Source organism: Corvus brachyrhynchos, unplaced genomic scaffold, assembly GCF_000691975.1.
Source record: "Corvus brachyrhynchos isolate BGI_N302 unplaced genomic scaffold, ASM69197v1 scaffold19, whole genome shotgun sequence".
In the NCBI taxonomy this organism is placed as follows: domain Eukaryota; kingdom Metazoa; phylum Chordata; class Aves; order Passeriformes; family Corvidae; genus Corvus; species Corvus brachyrhynchos.
Window position 1 is genome coordinate 470,962 of NW_008246061.1, and position 18,487 is coordinate 489,448.

The 18,487-nt window shown below is 54.4% G+C and overlaps 1 protein-coding gene across 1 annotated transcript in view; it reads right to left on the bottom strand.

Annotated features, from left to right (window-relative positions):
* RBM19 (RNA binding motif protein 19) overlaps positions 1–18,487 on the bottom strand; it is a 49,554-nt gene that overhangs the window by 9,874 nt on the left and 21,193 nt on the right. Inside the window, exons 21-22 of the mRNA XM_017746535.1 lie at positions 7,526–7,631; positions 2,088–2,208 (exon numbers count right to left, since the gene is read on the bottom strand). Coding sequence (XP_017602024.1) covers positions 2,088–2,208; positions 7,526–7,631 — 227 coding nt within the window. The remainder of the gene's footprint in view (positions 1–2,087; positions 2,209–7,525; positions 7,632–18,487) is intronic.

The window sequence follows — 18,487 nt, forward strand, 5'->3', positions numbered from 1 at the left end:
CGGGGCCAAGATGCTGCTGCTGGCAGGGTTTGTCACCTGTCCCCGCCCTGCTGCGGCATTCGCCACAACCCTGCTCCAGCTTAGGGGCTGCTCTAGAGGATCCAGCTACAACTGCGGGCCAACCCTTCCCTGGCTTCTCCTTCTCATTTTAAGAGTCACTAAATTTATCCTGAGCAGCATCAAAGCCTCCCCTGTCCCTGTCCCAGCTCTTGGGCTCTGCAGCCACCTTGCAGCAGTGGGTTCCCCAAATGAAAAGTGGGGTGCAAACAAAACTCAAGGTGTTTTTTTTTTCTAATGTAAGACCTTCCTGCCCCAGGATGAAGAGCAGATACTCTCAGAAATGAGCCAAAAGCCTTAAACCTTGCCCAGACTGTGCTGGGAGCCGGCACGGAGTGCAGGGCTGAGGTCCCAGGCCTCAGGGCTGGGCTGTGGCTTCACTCCTGATAGAACTACTGAGCCCACCCGTGGCAGTCCGTGACCACTCCTGGGCTCCTTGCTTCCCCCTGGAACATTACAAAGCCTCAGAACAAGCCATAAAGAATGACCTGAAAACTACACGAAATGGGAAGGAAGCCTATTCCATTTTATTGCATCTATTAGACCTATTGAAAAGATGGCTCAGAAGTGGCTTGATTGCCATGACAAACGCCTGCATAGAGAAAAGATTTGGGAGAGCAGACCTCTCCTTCACAAATAACAGCGGAGACCTGGAACTGGGAGCCCAATCTCTCTAAATGGCCTCTGGAAATAAGGTGCATAATTGTAGCAGAGAGCAGTCAGTGGCAGGACACTGCTGTCACAGCCCAGGTCGGGACTTGGAAATACAGTGACAAAGATGATGGAGCTGACACTGGGGCTGGGGACATCACAGACCTCGGTCTTGATTGTTTCCTGAGCCCTGAAGACCCCAAATTATCTTTTCTTTCCCATTCCCAGCTCGGTCCCCAGAGGGGCCTGGCCACTGGGGCCTGCAAAGCTGTGGGAAGACCCTCACAGTTCACCTGCACTGTGCTGGGAGAGGAGAACTCATGGGACAGCCACAAACAGCACGGGGATGTCTGAGCTGCTCCTGTGCCTTGTGGGAAGAGGAGGAGAGTGGGGAAACGGGTATCAGTAAGAAAAAGCCTGGTTCTGGTCTGTGTCACCAGTGAGAAGAGATGCGTGGTCCCAGCCTGGCTGTTGGGTGCTGTGTGTGCTCTGCGTCCTCTCCATCCCTGCTCCATGTGGGAAAACTGGCCTCCAGCTATGGCAGGGAGGAAAGCTGAAGGAGCATCCCCCTTCCAGGGGGCTGGAGGCAGAGTGCTGGCAGCCTTTTTTCCCCTCTCTATCCCTCTGCACACCCACAGAAGGGACAGGGGGCAGCTCCCTCCTCACCTCGGAGCCACGTTCCTGTGAGCAAGCACAACGTGTCCTCGCTGCAGTGCTGGGTTCTGGGTTGGCACATCCCCCCTCAGCCCTGCCAGCACCCAACTGCAGCTTCCCCTGCCTGCAACAACCAGCCCTGGGCTATTTCAGGAGCAGGCGGATCACTGGATCAGTCAGGATCACTGAACAACCGGGATGTGCTGCTCCTGCCAAAGCCTCGGGCCGCAGGCACGTGCTGATGGAGAGGATGCAGGAGGAAGAGCATTGATCTCCAGCTTAGCCCTGCAGCCCAGGGGAGCCCTTCCTACATAAATATTTGCCAAGCAATGCATTTGTGCCTGTCGATGGCTGTCGATAGGAGCCTGCAGTGCTGTCATCTGCGGAGCCGTCACTCCCAGCAGCCTGAGCCAAGCAGCCCCTTCTGCATCCCAACCCATCACCACACGATTTGTCCTTCTGAACCTGTGTGCTGCCTGCACAGAGCCTGTCCCCAGCTCGGGAGCACCCAGGGGAGGGAGCCAAGGCGCTGTGGCTGGCAGGTGGCACACGCAGAGTTAACAGCTCACAGGCAGAGCTGTCAGACAAAGCCCTGGCCTGGCTGCCTCCTGCCTCCCCCCACATCCTCAGGCTCCCGCATCTACCTGCCAGCCCGCAGCACGTGCCAGGCAGGGCAGTGCCAGGTGGGGCAGGGCCAGGGCAGCAGGAGTTACAGCAGGAGTTACCGTGGAAGTGCTCGGCGGTTCTGCGGCGCAGGGCCTCCAGCGTCTCCTCCGTGTCTGCCCACTCCAGCACCAGCCTGCGGCCGTACAGGTGAGTGCTGTGGCACAGGGCGTTGAAGGCTTTCTGCAGAATCAAAAAAAGAAAAAAAATATTAAAGGAGAAAATAAGAAAAGGCTCATGGGAGGAAAGGCAAAATTGTCCCTCCCTCTGCCCTGGAGTGGAAAGGCCACCGGAGAACATCCTGCTCTGAGTGCTCTGCTCTGATGGGGCAGGATCCATCTCCATCAGAGGCTTTGACTCGGTCATTTATCTTCTCTGTGCTTGCAGCAGAGCAAATTCCCATCACCCTTCCTGCAGGCTGCTGCTCGTGGGGGAGCGGGCTGGAATCAGCACCCTAAGCTGGGAATGCTGCAGCCTCTGGAGCCTTGGAGTAGCACTGGGTGGGTCAACAGCAAACCAGGACCCTCATGGGCAACCTCACAACCCTCTAGCACCCTGCTCTCTGCTGGAACACAGGAAAGCACAGCTCAGGTGTGAGAGAGAAGCTCCTTTCTGCTCTGGAAGCAAGTTGGAAAACTGCCTTCCTCCTGCCAACCAGTTGGTGACTTGGCCATGGTGGCAGCAAATGTGGCAGAGCAGAAGCCAACCCAGAAGTCCTCTGCTCTTTGTGCCTGTGGTGGTTTGCCGTGATGCAGAAATCCAGATTTCCTCGTGTCAGATCCTGTTTGACAACACCCATACAGCTGTAATCTCTGCGTGATGTTGACTACAAACATGCCAGCCAGCCCAGAGCTCAGGTGGCTTTCTCTGTCTGCAGGCAACCAGCAGGGACACCCAGAAAACAGTGGCTCAGTCCAGGCAAGCTTGATTTTGCCTTTGTTTCCCACAGGATTTCAAGGTAACTCAGGACTGAGCAGGATTGGGCCCACAGTGCAAATACACAAACACGCTGGCCAAAGATTTTTATCCCCAGGGGCCCACAAAGTGCTCCACAGGAAAGGCTGGGCACAGGCAGAGAGAAATGCCCAAAATGCTCTTTTAAGAACCCCAGCTAAGGCTCTGGGCAGAGGGACTTGTCCTGCTTTGCTGCCCACAGCTGCTCCTCAGGACGCTCCTGGAGCTGCTGGGCTCCAGCACATAAAACCACATTAAAAACCCCCCATTTCAGTAACCAGCACCCAGCAACCTGAGTGTTCCTCTCCTCCCAAAGTCCTGTCACTCACAGAACCCTCATGTGCTATAAAACAGAGCTGAGGAGCACCAGCTTCCCCTGCTCCATGGCCTGGGTGGAATTCCCACTATCCCACCACCCCCAGCTCCCGGGGTGACCCCAGCAGGGCAGAGTGCCCCCTTTTCCAGGGGCACATTCCTCCTGGAAGGGCTGCAAGCTACAGCTGATTTTATTTGCTGCTGCTGCTGTGTTTTCAAGGCCTATCTCCCAATTAGCAGAGCAATGTGTTGGCTTAAACAAACACCCTGGGGGAGGGAGTTGTAAGGGCTGTTTGCATTGGCACCAGGAGCCTTTTGCAAAGCCTGGCACACAACCCACAGCTCTAAACACTGCATTTCCTTTGTTAATTCCTAGTTCTGAATTTCTCCTTCCCACAGCAGCAGGAAGAGGAAGGTTGGGTGACAGCACACAGCCCATCCGCGCTCCACAGGTCACGGAGGAGGGCAGACCATGATGAGCGTGGCACTTGGTGGGCTCTGCTCCTCCGAGCCACTGCTCTGCCACCACCACCTCCTCCTCATGGGATTGCCACCCTCTGGTTTTGCTGGCAGCCCTGGGAAGGGTCATGGAGCAACAGGGAAGGCAGATGCTGCCATCAAGTTGTGTCGTGTGCAAGTAACCCACTGGGTGAGGCACATCTGCCACCAGCTCGGTGACATTGGCCCTTCCTGGCCAAACACATCCCCAAAAGGAGCTGGTTTGCACCCAGGATGAAGGAGAGCTCCAGCCTGGACTGGGATCTCTGCTCCCTGTCTTCCAGCTGGGAAGGCAGAAGAGAAGCTGCACACTTCAGGTGACAAACACAAGGATGTCACTTCTTTGGAAACGAGCTAAAAGACAAAACATAGCTCTTCACTGCTCTGAGAGGAATTAAGACTTTTTCAGGGGGAAAAAAAAAAAGAGAAACCACTGATGATTTAAAAGACAAAGGGATGAAGGGGAGATATGCCCTCCCCATACATTCACACTGCTGGAAATCTTCCAGGGAGAGGAAGAAATCTGCCACTGCTGCTATTGCAAATGAAAAGATAGGTAGGGAAAAAATATTTTAATTAGGTGACAAGTACGAAATGAGGAGAAGCAGGCTGGCTTTCACAGAAAGCAGGAGCTATTTTTGGGGTGCAGCTCCTCTACCTGAGCATCTGCCTTCCCAGGACGCCTCTTTGGAGGAACAAAGGGGCCAGAGGTTTGTGGAATTGTATCCAAATGAGGGATAAAGGGAGGTGTGGTGTCTGCCCATCCAAGGGAGAGACTCCCCACAGAAGACCTCCAATTGCCAGGGCTTCACATCCTCCAACACCTTTAAGGGGCCACAAAAAGCTCCTTTTTAAATGCCCAAAGCCGATTCTGATGAAACGGCTGCATTTGGTAACCCAGCCTCTGCCAGGCCACACCAAAGCCTGAAGATCCCTGGCAAATCTTTTCCCGGACCTCATTTGCTTTCCAGATGCTTCAGGGGTTGCATGAAAAGCCTGTGGACTTCTCCTCCTGGAGAATAGGATGTGAGCATGCTTAAAAATGCCATTTCTGGGCGTTTTTTGTGAAGTTTGGTTCAAGCTGAATGTTATGGCTCAGCGTGGTGGGAAAAAGTGGGGAGAGGAAAGGGAGAGGCTGGAACAGCAGCTTAAAAACGTCTGTGGGATTCAGAAAGGGAATTTCCAAGTGAAGAGGTGGCTGATAAACCCCCATGAAAGCCAGGCTGCTGGGATGAGGCAGCCACAGCTCTGGAGCAGAGCCTGCTGAGCCGGGAAGGCTGGGAGCAGCGTCTGTCAGCCCCGGGTGAGACAGCTCCAGCCCCGGCCGCTGTGCTCATCTGAGGACAGCGCTGCTCTGCCTCCAGATTCCCCCTTGCCCTATTAAATACTCACACCAAAGAGCCTCCAGGCTGGAATCATTAGAGGGACAAAGGGTCAACAACATTAGGAGATTGATAAATATCCCTCCCTCGCAAGAGCCAGTCCCAGCTGAGGATGCTCTCCGCGATGCCAGCTGCACGCAAGGATTTCTCCTTCTGTGTGTGTGCGCATTTTGAAAACGTTGGCTGCCTCTCCCAAATGGGCAATTTCTATTTGGCGACCAGATGTATTTTTATATCAACAGGGGAGAAAAGTGGGAACTCGGCTTCCAGTTAATAGTTCAAAAACAAAAACAATTCCGCAACAATTCTGCACAGGGAACGTCAGGAAATGGTGAGTGCTTCCTTAGCTGGAGTTAATTTGGTAATGCCAGTGGGTCTGAGTTCCAGGGGAGGCTGAGAAGATCAAACCAAGCCTGATGGGGCAGATCTGCAGGCACAGCCTTGGGGAGATGGGAGGGGGAGCCCCCCATCTCCGTGCTGGCTGTGGAAAATCTCCATGTGTGCTCCCACAGCAGCCGTGGTTGTTCAGAGAAAAAGACAAACAGGGGAGGTCACAGGCTTTAAATGCCCAACAAAGCCAGCCTAACTATTCTATTACAAACCCATCATGTTTTATAAGATGCTTATAAGCAATTTCCAGATTACCACTCTGAGCAAAAGCGTCACTGCCAGTCAGAGCTATTCAGCTCAGAGGTCTCCAGGCCCACTCCCCTCCTCTCTCATTTCACTCAGCAATAAACTCTAAGCCAATTATGAGCGTGTTTACAATATTCAGGATCCTATTCATCAATACACCGTGCATCCTTTTCCAGACGGCCAATGGAGTGTACTTGATGTGCCACTTGTGAGACAATTAAATCCCTCAAAGAGATGAGGGTGGAAAAAAAAGATGAAGAAGGAAGAAGAGCTGCTTTGCTGGGAAAGAAGAAAACCCCGCTGAGAGCTCTTCCACAGGGCAGCTCTCTCCCTGCACGCTCCCCTCCATGAGCTTGGGGAGCAGTGCCCTGGTCCAGAGCCCTGCCTGGCCCTCTCCCCTCACCAGAGATGGGCTCCTGTCACTGAGATTCCCATTTGTCCAGTGCAGCTGCAATCAGTCCCTGAGGGATGGAAAGGGACGGGAGGCAAACACTGAGCCTGTACCTGTTTCCCCCAGAAAGCAGCAGAAAAGTGGGTGCTGCCTCACACCCCCCACAGCCAGGTCCCTCTGTGCACCTTTCCATCAAAAGCCTCCAGTTTCTCTGGGAAAAGATTAATTCAAACCCCAGGAACAAAGCCTGAACGACCGCGGAGCGAAGCAGAGGTGAAAGCAAAGCTGCTTTGAGCAGAGCCACGGGCACAGCTCGAGGTACAGGGAGAGGAACCAGGCTCCTGGGGGGATCCCTGCACCCCCAACTGACCCCCAGGGGGAGGAGGGAAGCTGAGCACAGGGAAGTTTGAATTAGGATCAATACAGGACTAACAAAGAAACTCCATGTACTGTGTTATACAGGAGGTCAGGCTGGAAGGGATGATCTAATAGTCCCTTGTGATCCTGGATCAATGAATGCTGTCTAAAAACATAAACACAGGCTCTGGCTGGCTCCCCCTCCTCTCTTCCTCATCTCTGCTCACAGCCTTGAAAATCTGGAGTTTTGGGGGGTCACGTGGTGCCTTCCCTTCAGCAGTAACATCGTGGGTGTTGTGCTTGCGACCACTCCCTTCCAGACCCTGCACAGATCACCAGGAACCAGCAGCAGGCTGGAATGCACCCTGCTCCAGAAACTCTGGCAAAGGGTAAGAGCAGGATACTGTCAGGCTGCAATCCCCTTGCTTCTGCTAAAAGCATAGAACTTAAATATACAGGAAAGCTTCCAAAAATAAATGAACTGGGCCAAGTCATAACTACTGTTCCTCTGGTACAGTCACTGGGAAAGCACCAGCGCAGCCCCTGCTCCCAGGGCGCTCTCAAACCACACAGAAGAACTGGTGAACATGAGCCTTGCCCAGGTTACAAACTAGGAAACAGCCACAATACCCAAAACTGCCCTGATGTCAAGGCGGTGGTGGAGGTGGGACATGCACAGAGGTTTCCTGGTATGTTAATGTTGGGTCAAAACCATCCTGTCTCACCTTGCTGCTGACAAACCTGAAAAAGAAGCTCCTGTCCTTCTGTATTACAAGAAATTTGAGTTATTTTACCAGTTGCACTGAAATTATCCCCATTATGGCTTGGGTTGTGGGTTTTGTTGCTGCCCACACAGCCTGAGTGCAGCTTTCCTGGGGAATGGCACCAGCCTGCCCCAAATCGGGGGGGACAGAGCCCCCTTCCCCCCCGGCTGGGGCAGTGCCAGCGGGGCAGCAGCACAGCTCACCTTGGCATCCTGCTTGGTGACGAAATCCACGAAGCCAAAGCCTCGGTGGGATCCTGTTCCTGCCATTTTCTTGGGCAGCCGGACAGTCTTGAGCTCTCCAAAGGTGCTGTGAATCCAAGGAAAAGCAGAGACAGCGTGAGGTGAAGGGAAGAACCACCCCTTTCCCACACACCTCGGCAGTGCCCGCTGCAGACCCACACTGAGTGGGTCTCTCCCATCGGGTGAGTCCTGCTCCAGGTGTCCTGCAGCCACTCTGCCTCCCTGCAAGCCCCATTTCCCAAGCAAATACCACCAGCTAAAACCTCAGCTTGCATTTCAAGGATCACTCTGGATATAAACCTTAACAAGACAAAAACCTTCTTCACTGTAACTGCTTTGCTTCTCCTGCCCTCAGGAGATCCAGCCAGAATGCCAGGCCCTGCTCAGGGCGGGCAAAGAGCATCTCCAGGTTACCAGGGCCGCTCCAAATCCCACCCAAACAGATTTATTTGCACCTTTAAAGAGGGGCTGGAGTGCACAGGATACAGGCAGGACACAGAGCGTGGCCCCACAGGGAATTGTTGTTTCAAGAATAGCTCCTCCATCCCCAGAGGTGTCACCCCTCCCCTCCAGGGATCCTGGGCATTTTTTATGACTGGATTTCCTCACTCTAACCCTCCAGCCTGTCCCCTCCTGCAGCCTCTGGGCTGGAATAAACTGGTTTTATTTAAGCTTTCTGGATGCACAAAGGGAAACAGGCGAAAACTCCATATCCAACAGCATTTCAGGCAAGTTTTGGAGTGTCAGTGGAATGGGGAGGTAAGGGGGTTCCTGTCCCAGAGAAGGAACTTGTGGCTGGAGCACCAAAGCACGCAGCCATCCCACTTTGCCCAAAAAGCCTGGAAGCAGACCCAAAGGCAGCACGTGCCAGCCACCCCTCTCCAGTACCAACCCCTGGAGGAATTCCAGGACAAAGCCGACGCTTCCCCTGCTGCCGAGCTTCTGCTTCCCCTTCTCCTTCCCTCCCCTCCCACCCATTTATCTAACACATATGCACAAACTGCAGGCAATAAATATTTAACGTGGCCCAGGTCTGAAGAGATGTGTTATTTTATTTGAAAATCTCCACACAGGCGTGCATACACAAAAGGAGCCTGGGATACGGCGGTGCCAAAGAGCACCCGGGAATAAACACAGTAAAGGCCATAAACGCTCTCGTGAAATGATATAAGCTAAATCCTGGGAGTTAACCTGCTGCACTGGCAGCATGACCAGGCATTCATCCACCCAATTTCCTTAGGCAACGTGGTGTGTAAATGCACCATTATGAAGCTTCGAAATGAATCCGCACGTCTCGCGCTCGGTGCTTTCCCTCCCGCTCTCCCTCCTGCCCCCTCCGAGCTGGAGCTCCGCAAACAAACAAACAAACGCGAGCGCAGGAGAGGGAGCAGCCTCAGCTGGGGGCAACGCTCAGAGCCGGGAGCAGCAGGAGCACCCTGTGGCTTCCAGAGGTCCTCCTGCAAGGGTGGGGGTGACAGGGACTGCCAAGGTCCCTGGAGCATCTCAAAGGCCGCAGTTGGGTGAAGGGAGAGGCAGCGAGAGCTCCTGAGCCATGGAGGTGCCCATCTAGCCAGGAAAAATGGGGGGCAGGAGCCATGGGCATGCTCCAGTATCTCTACCTCTCTCTCTCTCCATGAAAAATATCCAGGGCATTGCCTGGGGCAGCAGAGTACCTGCTGAAGGAACAGGAGCAGAGCATTTGCTCCAGGGGAGGGCTCAGACAGCGCTCAGTCCGTGCACTGGAACACCAACGTGGCCTTTGGACACCAAGAGCCAACACACAGGACGGGCTGAGAGCAGGATGGCTCTGGATCCAGGGCGCCAGGGAAGCTGTGCTGACCCACAGCAGCCACGACAGAGCTGGGAGAAAGTGGCTCTTCCTTCCTCCCCAGCCACCCAGACTGGGAGAGGTGTGGAGGCAGTGGAGACCTGATCCAGATCCAGAGCAGAACTGGCCACCAGCTTTTCCTGGGCAGTGGGAGCCAGCAGGGGCTTCCAGAGGGATGGATCCAGGGGTGAGGGGACAGGGCTGACCCCGGTGGGGCCGTGCAGTGGAGCAGAGTCCCCCCCACTGCGGTGCTAATTAGAAACCACAACACAGCAATTACCAGCCCAGGAGCTGCGAATGAAGCGCAGAGCTCCGGCCTTTAATGTTCTCCTCTCCGGTGCCAGGCACAGACTCACACCTCTCTTTTCCAATTATTGCTTCTGGATCTGGGGGGAGAGAGGGGCAGAGGCAGAAGGAAACCCAATTACCCCCCACCGTGCCAGGCTCCCGTGCCCAGGGAAGCCAGAGGGAAGCCAGGTGCTGATGCGCTCGCTCCCACTCCAGCTGCACCCAGGCTCCAGCACGGCCATCCACGGGTTGTGCCACGGGCAAAGGCACGGGAGCGGGGATGGGAGGAGGAAAAGGAGGGAGCACCTCACCCCAGTGACACCGGAGCAGAGTGACAAGGGAGGGGAGAAAGCAGCGTTTCTGTAAGATCCCACTGAGCTGTCTGAAATGGGCTCCCAGGGGCTGGCATGGCTCTGGAGGCGGGGGGAGCACAGCAAGTCACGGCTGGTGTCACTGCCAGCTCCTTCCCCTTCCAGCACAGATGGAGAGAAAAAACCCACAGGCGCCCCAGGGTGGGGGTTCCCCTGGGTGCTGGTGCCTCTCTCCTCTCAAACTGGGCACAGATCAGCGACCCTGCTGCCAGCACGGAGCACGGCACCAGGCCAGGCTCCTTCCCTCAAGCAGGATGGTTCACAGGGACGTTTCCTGCATCAGTGAGGGTGAAACCAGAGTGGCTTCTGGATTTACACTCACCCCCCCATCCATACCTTCTCCAAGTGCTCCTGAGCCCCTGCACTGGGCCTGAAGGACCTGCTGGCTATGGGAGAAAAGCCCTTTCAATCTCGAGTCACTGACTTGTTTGCAGTCAGCCTGGCTTAACTTTGCACAAGATTTAACCTCAGTCCCTGTGAGCCCACCAGACCCCCAGGCCCGGCCTGGGGCTGGATTTCTGGCAGGACAGCCCCGCAGCTCCTGGTGGCACCACACCGGGATGGGATTTCACCTGTAATGAGTGTGGCCAAGGTGTGCAGCAATCCCAAATCTCTTGTGAAACGACCCCCCTGCCCATGCAGCTGCTCACAATTAATACAGGAAGGTTTGAGGGGGCCAAAGCAAAGAGTTTTGCCACAGAGGCAGCAGGACTGCAGAGCCCCTGGTGACCTGCCATGCACACGGCTGCTCCAGCCCCTCCCGGCTTCCTGCCCGTCGATCCATGAAAAATGGTGTCCAACTATTTCAGAGCTATTCTCTGAAATCCCAAGAGGAATCAGGACCAGGAGGGCAGGGCAGAGGTGTGGGTGGGTGCAGAGGACGTGGCTGTGCCCGGGCTCCCCTGGCCCTGCCTGCCTGGCAGATCTGTCCTCACACCTCGCTCTCCCAGGCCTGGCACGGCTTCCTGCTGCTGGCTGGGAGGGATGACAGCCTCAACAAACACTGCAACTCCTCTTTCCTAAATGAGAACCTTTGTTTTGTGCCCATCCAGATTTGCTGGGAAACCAGAAAAAGCCTGTGCTGGCCCTGGCTGAGCCACGATGCACAGGGCTGCAGAACAGACAGCCACAAGCTAACACATCACCCATTCCAAGCTTGGCAGGAACACAGGGTGCATCCCAGAGGTGCCGAAGGGACATCCCCTCCCTCCCACCACAAGAGGAGCAGCATTTCTCCACGGCATTGCTGGCTATCAGCTGCTCTCCCGCTGCTTTGGCAGCTCTTCCAGCTGCCATCCTGCTCCCCTGGCTGAACACAGGGAGGAGAAGGAGATTTCTGCTCCTCACTGCAAGCTGGCTGCAGGTCAGAGGAACATCACTCCTTGGGCTTGTAATGACATCCTTCTGGCATGGGCCAGCTGGGAGGCAAGTCCTTTGCCTGCTAATTATAGGCTATAATATTGCTATTAAACAGCACATTCCAGCTCGGGGACAACACACAGCTCACGTGGCTTTGCCTGCTCACCAGAAGGTGCCTGCACAGCCATGGGACACAGGAGCATGGGGATACAGGTGGGCTCCAGAAAACCTCTTCCCTCCCCTTTCTTCTTCCCTGGTCTCCAGAAAACCCCACAGCCTCAGGCAGCCCTAACAGCCACTCGTTCACGGGACAGGGACCTCTGGATCAGGGCAAACGTGGAATGAGAGTGGTTTGGTTGGAAGAAACCTTAAAGCCCATCCAGTTCCTCCTCCTGCCACAGCTTCTACTGTCCCAGGCTGCTCCAAGCCCCGTCCAGCCCGGCCTTGGGCACTGCCAGGGATCCAGGGGCAGCCACAGCTGCTCTGGGCACCCTGTGCCAGGGCCTGCCCACCCTCCCAGGGAACAGTTTCTTCCGAAGAATTTCTTCCTAGTAAACATCTCTCCAGTTGGGAAGTGTTCCCTCCATTTCAATGCCTTTGCCGCCCCAAAGAGCAGCATTTAAACTGCCAGGTCCTCAGGACAAGCCCCGTCCATCACTGAGGGATATTTTCAAGCCCCAAACACACAGATGTGTTCCTCACACTGATCTCGGTGCACCCCAAGCCCTGAGCTGATCAAGGACTCTTGGGCTGCCAAGTTCTGAGGGGGAAAGCACAACTGACACCACGAATGTGGCCACTGCCCAAACCATAGAACATCCTGGAAAACAGCCACAAAAATGACCCTCAGCATTCTGCAGATGTGCACAGAGAGCCCACTGCACAGAGCTGTCCTCAATCCCCCTCTCTGGCTTATATTCCTTCAAGAAAAACTAAACAGCAAAACCACATTGAAAAACTGACTATGAAAACCTTTATCAAGGCTGCCAACCTTCTCCTGGGTTGCCATGTACTGCCACCATCTCCTCCTCCTCTTCCTCGCCGCCCTCCCATCCCGAGCCCTGCCCAAATCTGCCCTTGTGACTGCAGGCAGCCCCAGGCCGGAGCTCAGGTGGCTGAGCTGGCAGCGTGCCCACTCATCCCAAACGGCTCCGGGCAGGGATGGCAGCCCAGGAGAGACACAAGTCCTGCCCTCCCCTCCCTGCACAGCCTCAGCCCCGGGAGCAGGCTGCAGCCACACGGAATTCACTCAGTCCCTTTGCAGTGCTCCTCTTCATTTTATTCTTTGTCCTCCCTCGCCCCCAAACAGGACCTTCCCTGCCCCCAAAAACGATGGCCCTGCCCGTCTCTGCCTCTGCACCCATTCGCTGATGATAAGGGGGAGGGAAAAAAAATACAATGATGGTCCTTTTTTTCCTTTCTTCCTCCTTGAGGAAGGCAGGACCCTGGCAAATGGTTTTGCCCCTGGGCTGAGCCATGGCCAGTTCCACCTCCTGCATGAGGGAGTTAATGGAATACACAGCAGAAGGGCCCTCCCGCCTCCCGCTCTAGGACTTCAGCTGACTCCAGGACGGCTAATCCCATTACAAGAAAATAACGTGGATAATTCAAGCTAATGAAATCGTTACAAGAATGTGGACAGCCAGGGGTGGACATTCAGAGCCAATTTAACACTCCTTGGTGTTGTTATCCCCAGCACAGGAAATATCTGAAAGGAGGAGGGGAAAGGGAAGGAGGGAGGAAAAAAGCCTTCCTCTCTTGTTAGCTTAAATCCTGTTAGAGAGTTCAGGAACTAATCTGGCACCCATTTCCCCTATTACCCATTATCATCATCATCATCATCAATAACGTCTTCTTCACCTCTGCAAATCAGCAAATGAAGGCACAGAAAGACCAGGTGGGAGGGAAATCTCTGGATTCTGGAGCCAAGCCAAACTGTGGCTCCCTCCAGCTCCGGTGGAGCCAGGGGTGCAGGGATTTGGCAGCAGAGCAGGGGTCCCAGTGTCCCCCCAGCCCAGGGCTGAAGTGACAGCAGGAAGCAGGTCCCTGGTGCAAAGCTGATCCTTCATTCTCTGTCCTGCTGGATGATCACAGCCCCTGCGCCATCCCTGTGACGAGCCAGCGGGACAGCCACGGCTGCGCCTTCTTTACTCCACAGACCCGCAGCTTCTCCAGCTTCCCCTCCTCTTTGCCCAGGAGCAGCCTCTGTGTCTGGAGGCCCCTTGATCTGCTGCTGCAGCACAACTGGGTTTTGCTTTATGTGATTCCTCTTTTTCCGTGCCAGCCTTGTGCTGCCGCCTGCTCCAGGCCACGGATCCCTGCCCGAGCCCAGCTTTCTGGGGAAGACCTGTCCTTGCTGCCAGAGCCTCCTGGGGCAGGTCTGAAGCCAGGCTTCCTGGAATAACAGTGCTGCAAATGGAGGAAGTCCATGAGATCCACTAGGGAACAGTCCCAGGAGGCTGGGACGGCTTTCAGACTGCCCTCACTCCCTCTGCCTGCAGAAATCTCCAAGTTCAGCTCCTCCCGGATTTATCGAGTTTTGGCACGGATCTTCAAAGATTACTTAGATGCCCAACACTACAACTACTGCACACACCAGGGACTGTGTGGACATGGATGTGCTTCTTCCAAGGAGCTGGGAATTTACCCACGAATCCCATTTTTAGCGGGCAGAGGCAGCAGGATCAGGAACACAACAGCTTTGGCCCCACAGCAGGAGGCAGCCTGGGGATATTCCCTGTCCTCAAGGTGCTGGAGCAGGAGGCAGCGGCTGCTTCCCGTGGCTTAACTGGCTTGTTTAAAAACACAGCAAAACATTTTATCCCTCCTCGATTTATTTTCCTTAACAGTTGCTTATGAGGGACCTTATCAAAAGCGTTCTGAAATTCCAAGTAAATTAGTCATTAGGCAGGTTTTCAGAACAGTAATTAGGCCACTCCATGCCCCTGATGTATTATTTACCTGAGAAGATCTACATAATTAGGGCTCTTCTTTATAACTGGTATTACACACACTAAATTCTCCTCCAGTCTATCGTGTAATTACGCAATTAGGCCTCACGCTAAACAGAAACCAATCCTGAAAACCAAGCAGAAAGAAGAAAAAAACCCAACCCCACAACAGTAATTATTATTTTTTTAAATCCTCCATCAGCAGCACAGCAGCAAGTCTTAAATTTTAATATCCCTCCACTTAAGTCATTCCTAACCAGGTGCTGCAGCCAGGTTTAGTTTCTTAATTTTGCCGTGTTTAATCCACCATCGGCAGAGGATGATTTAAAGGCTGGTGGGAAAAGGGGCCTTTCCCTTCCCTGGATTTGCTGTGCTGGCAGGAGCAGCATCGTGCCCCTGCAGCCTCTCCCTCTGTGGCTCCTCAGCCCCCTGCTCCTCCCAGCCCACGAGGATTTTTCCCTGGCTCCTGGAGCAGCCAGGGACCGCTGCTGTGGTGTGACCGTCACAGCCATTCCGCCCTCCAGAGCTGGCGACCACGCTGGAATTTTAGAATTTTAGCGTGGAAGAAAGGAATGAGAGCCCTGCAGCAGGAGAAGGGATGTGCAGAGCCCCACCCAGCAGCCTCACACGCCTTTAGGATGGAGGGATGGACACAGCTCCAGATTCGTTCCCATTTTTCTCCTGGTCCCACTGCAAAGCGAGATCCCAGGATGGCCCTTCCCACCCGGGCCTGCCCCTGGGGTGCTGCACACGTCCTGCTCTGTTTCCTGCTCCTTGCTGATGGAAGAGCCTGCACCACTCGGGTGGGAAATATTTTTTAATCCACTTCTTGCCATAAACCTGTTTTAGAGTCAGTCCCACCAAGGAAAAGCACCCAGGCCTCACTGACACCTCCTAGAGAAGACACCTGCCTACTATCCACATTTATTGCCACGCTTTGAAGACAACGATGGTTCAGTTTGCTTAAAGCAGGGACAGGCTTCCTCCTGAAATCTTACACCTCAGGGCTCAGAATTTCCAGTTCCCAAGGCACAGGGGAAGGTGCAGAGCTGGCACAGGGAACACCACAAGCTTTAGGAAGCCCCAGGTTTAAGCAGCGCTGCTGAACTTGAACACTGATATGAGCTTGGGAGTTCAAAGCCACCCCAAAAGAGTTTGAGCTGGTGGCTCAGAGGATTTAAAGATAACTGGTGGATGTGTGATAGAAGATGTCATCCCAAACCAGGATGGAGGTGGAAAACCCACTTTAATATTATTCAGGTTGTGTTGCTGCTTCTCTTCTCTCAGGGAACCTTACAGAGCTCTGAGCTGGTTCTGGTCACAGCAGGGCTCTGTGTGTGCTGTCATGGGCCAGCCCTTCCTGGGCTCTGCCACTCTCAAATTCCCCATCCCACACCTTTCTTCTTAATCCTACTGTAATTACTATTTTTTTTTTTTTGCTGGGGGAGACAAAAGGCACTCAAGTCTGGTGGAGAAAGGAGCAGTTCTATCAGGACATCATCCCCCACACCACCTCCCTGCACCACACCAGGAGCAAAGCATGCTCCCCTGGCAGCTATCCCTGAGGTGCACAAAGGCATGAGCCCTACATCCCAACCCTCCTGAAATCTCAGTCCTCGCACAGCCTTCAACAAGAGCCCCCCCAAAGCCCTTCTCAGAGCCCGCACTCCTAAGCCACAATTCTCCCAGCACGCAGCACCTTGTGGGACCACGGCTTAAGAGCCACCAAGTCACTGCCCTGACCACCAGAGGGTCAGGATTTCAAAGGAACCTGCAGCTCCAACAGCGCTCAGATTTGGGGATTTATCTCTCCTGGGCTCTTTTGAAAATCCTGATCAGAGCGCAGCTCTGGTCAAAAAAAAAAGTTATGCTAAAAATAGTGCTCACAGGAGGGTCTGGTGCAAATCTCTGCTGCTGGAGGGTTCTCGTGAGCCAGCTCCTTTCAAAGACAAGAGGAAATCTGTACAACTGGCAAAGCAGGAAACACAGAAGGAACCCAAAGGTGTAGCCAGAGCATCCTTTGGAGAAGGCAGCCTTGCTGTTAAGATACCAGCTGCATCAACAACCCCAAAAATACAAAAGTAGATCTCATATTCAACTGTAGAACCTCCTGCACTGAGCTGGAGAATAAATATAGAAGCAAAGAGGTATTTATAGGCACACAGCTATTTTAACACAGCTCTGCATTAAAGAGAATCCTTATTTAAGTCTTGCCCCTGCAAAGCTGCAGGATGACTTAGAAAAATAACCTGATTAATTATTTTCATCAGGAGAACAGAGAAACACGGAGGGAAGATCAAATGCACACGAGGAGTGCAGCAGGAAAAAAAAAAGCTGCGGTGACTCAAACACAACGAGGGTGCCGAGCTCTCCTGGGCCCAGGCTTGTCCCTGAGAGCCCAGGCTGGCCACATGCACCATCTGCCCGGGGGCAGAACAGGACAAAGCACTACAAGCAGGCACAGAACAGCTCCTTGGTGAGGCAGGCTGGGAGCCACCACGCTCCAGAGCCAGCGGAACATCCCATTTCCTCCTGCTGCTGCAGAAGCCCTGTGAGCAGAGGTGTATTTCCACTGCTACCAGTCCAATTTGCCCATCCTGTCCCCAAAACTGGAGGTGTGGCTGTCACCCAAGCTACCACAGTGGCTCTTTTCCTGCTCCCTTTGCTTTCCCCTGCCATAACCACAGCACCTGCTAGAGCTCAGAGGTGGCTGGGATTTGTCTTCACAGGTCACCTGGAAAAGTCCCAAAAGACAGCAGGACAGGGAGTGAGTGATTGGTGCCAGCACCATCTGAGCCACCATGGGATTCAGTGATGATGCTCCCAGCCCATTTCAAGGAAAGCTCATCGCTCTGCACCCACTCAGAAAGTGCTGGATGAAGAGGACAGAGATTTCACAGGACCACTGAATGGTTTGGGTTGGAAGAGACCTCTGGGAATCACCTTGTCCCCTGCCAAGAGCTCCAAGAAGGGTAGCCACAATGAGAGAAGAGGGGAAGGGATCATCCTGCCTTCACAACCCACAGAACAATGCAAGCATGCACCTGGAAAGAAGGTGGGACGGGCTCTAGGGGAGGGAATAATAAAAATGGCAGGGGACAGAGCAGAACGCCTGCCACGGCGAGCGAGCTCCAGCCAGGACAGGCTCAGGAACGCTGAGCGCCTGTGGGAGCTGTCAGAGTCCCAGCTGATGGCAGGAAGGCCCTGCAGAGGTGACAGCTCTGGCAGACACAGCGAGCAAGCAGCAGAAAAGGGGGAGAAACCAGGCAGGAGGCAAAGGCAGCTCGGGGTCTGTGCAGGCAGAGCCGAGCTGTGCTTGCTGCTGTTTAAAAACGGAGGCAAGTGGTCAGAAAGCAACTTTTAAGCTGAGCACAGGTAGGGCAGGGCAGGGCAGGCTGGCAGCTTCCCTCCCTCCCTCCCTGCTGCAGCAGACCCAATTTCATGGGGTTTTTGCACAAGCAGCGGGGTGGAAAATGATCATCGGCGCTCCGCAGCTCCCCCCGCAAGGTGAGCGGCCCCAGCCCCACCTGGGTGGGTACCTGGGCGAGGAAAGAGGCCACCAGTGAGCTTCCCTGAGGGCAACTGTGGGGGGGATGAGGGCCACCCACGCTCCCCCCAGCCCCCTCCCGGCTGCTGACGGGAGAGACGGCGCAGTCCTGCGTGACAGCGTGAAATTAATATGATTTTGGGGGAAGTTGGCAGTGAGTAATGAGCAGCTGAAACACCTCGTCCCCACCCCCTCGCCCCCCCAGACTCTTTTAACCCTTCAGCTACTGGATTGGGATCAAAGAGTGGGGAGAGCAAGAGCTGGGTTAAAGTGAAGCAGAGAGGGGCCACGGAGCCCACCTGGAACTGGATTTACAGGTGAATTTTGGCACAGATCAGTGGTGCTGCTTGTGAGCAGGCCCAGCCTGCTGAGATGCAGAGATTGGCCCTCCTGGGCTTGGAAAAGTCAACATTGCTGCTTTTCCAGATGAGGTTTCATAAAGAGATGCCAAAAAAAGAGAAAAAGATGAGGGGTGAAGGGGGCCCAGACCTGTCCAAACACCCCTGGGCAAGTCCCAGAGATCCCCGTGAGGGGACAGCCTGGTGTGCACAGACCACTGATGGGCAGCAGGACAAGAAT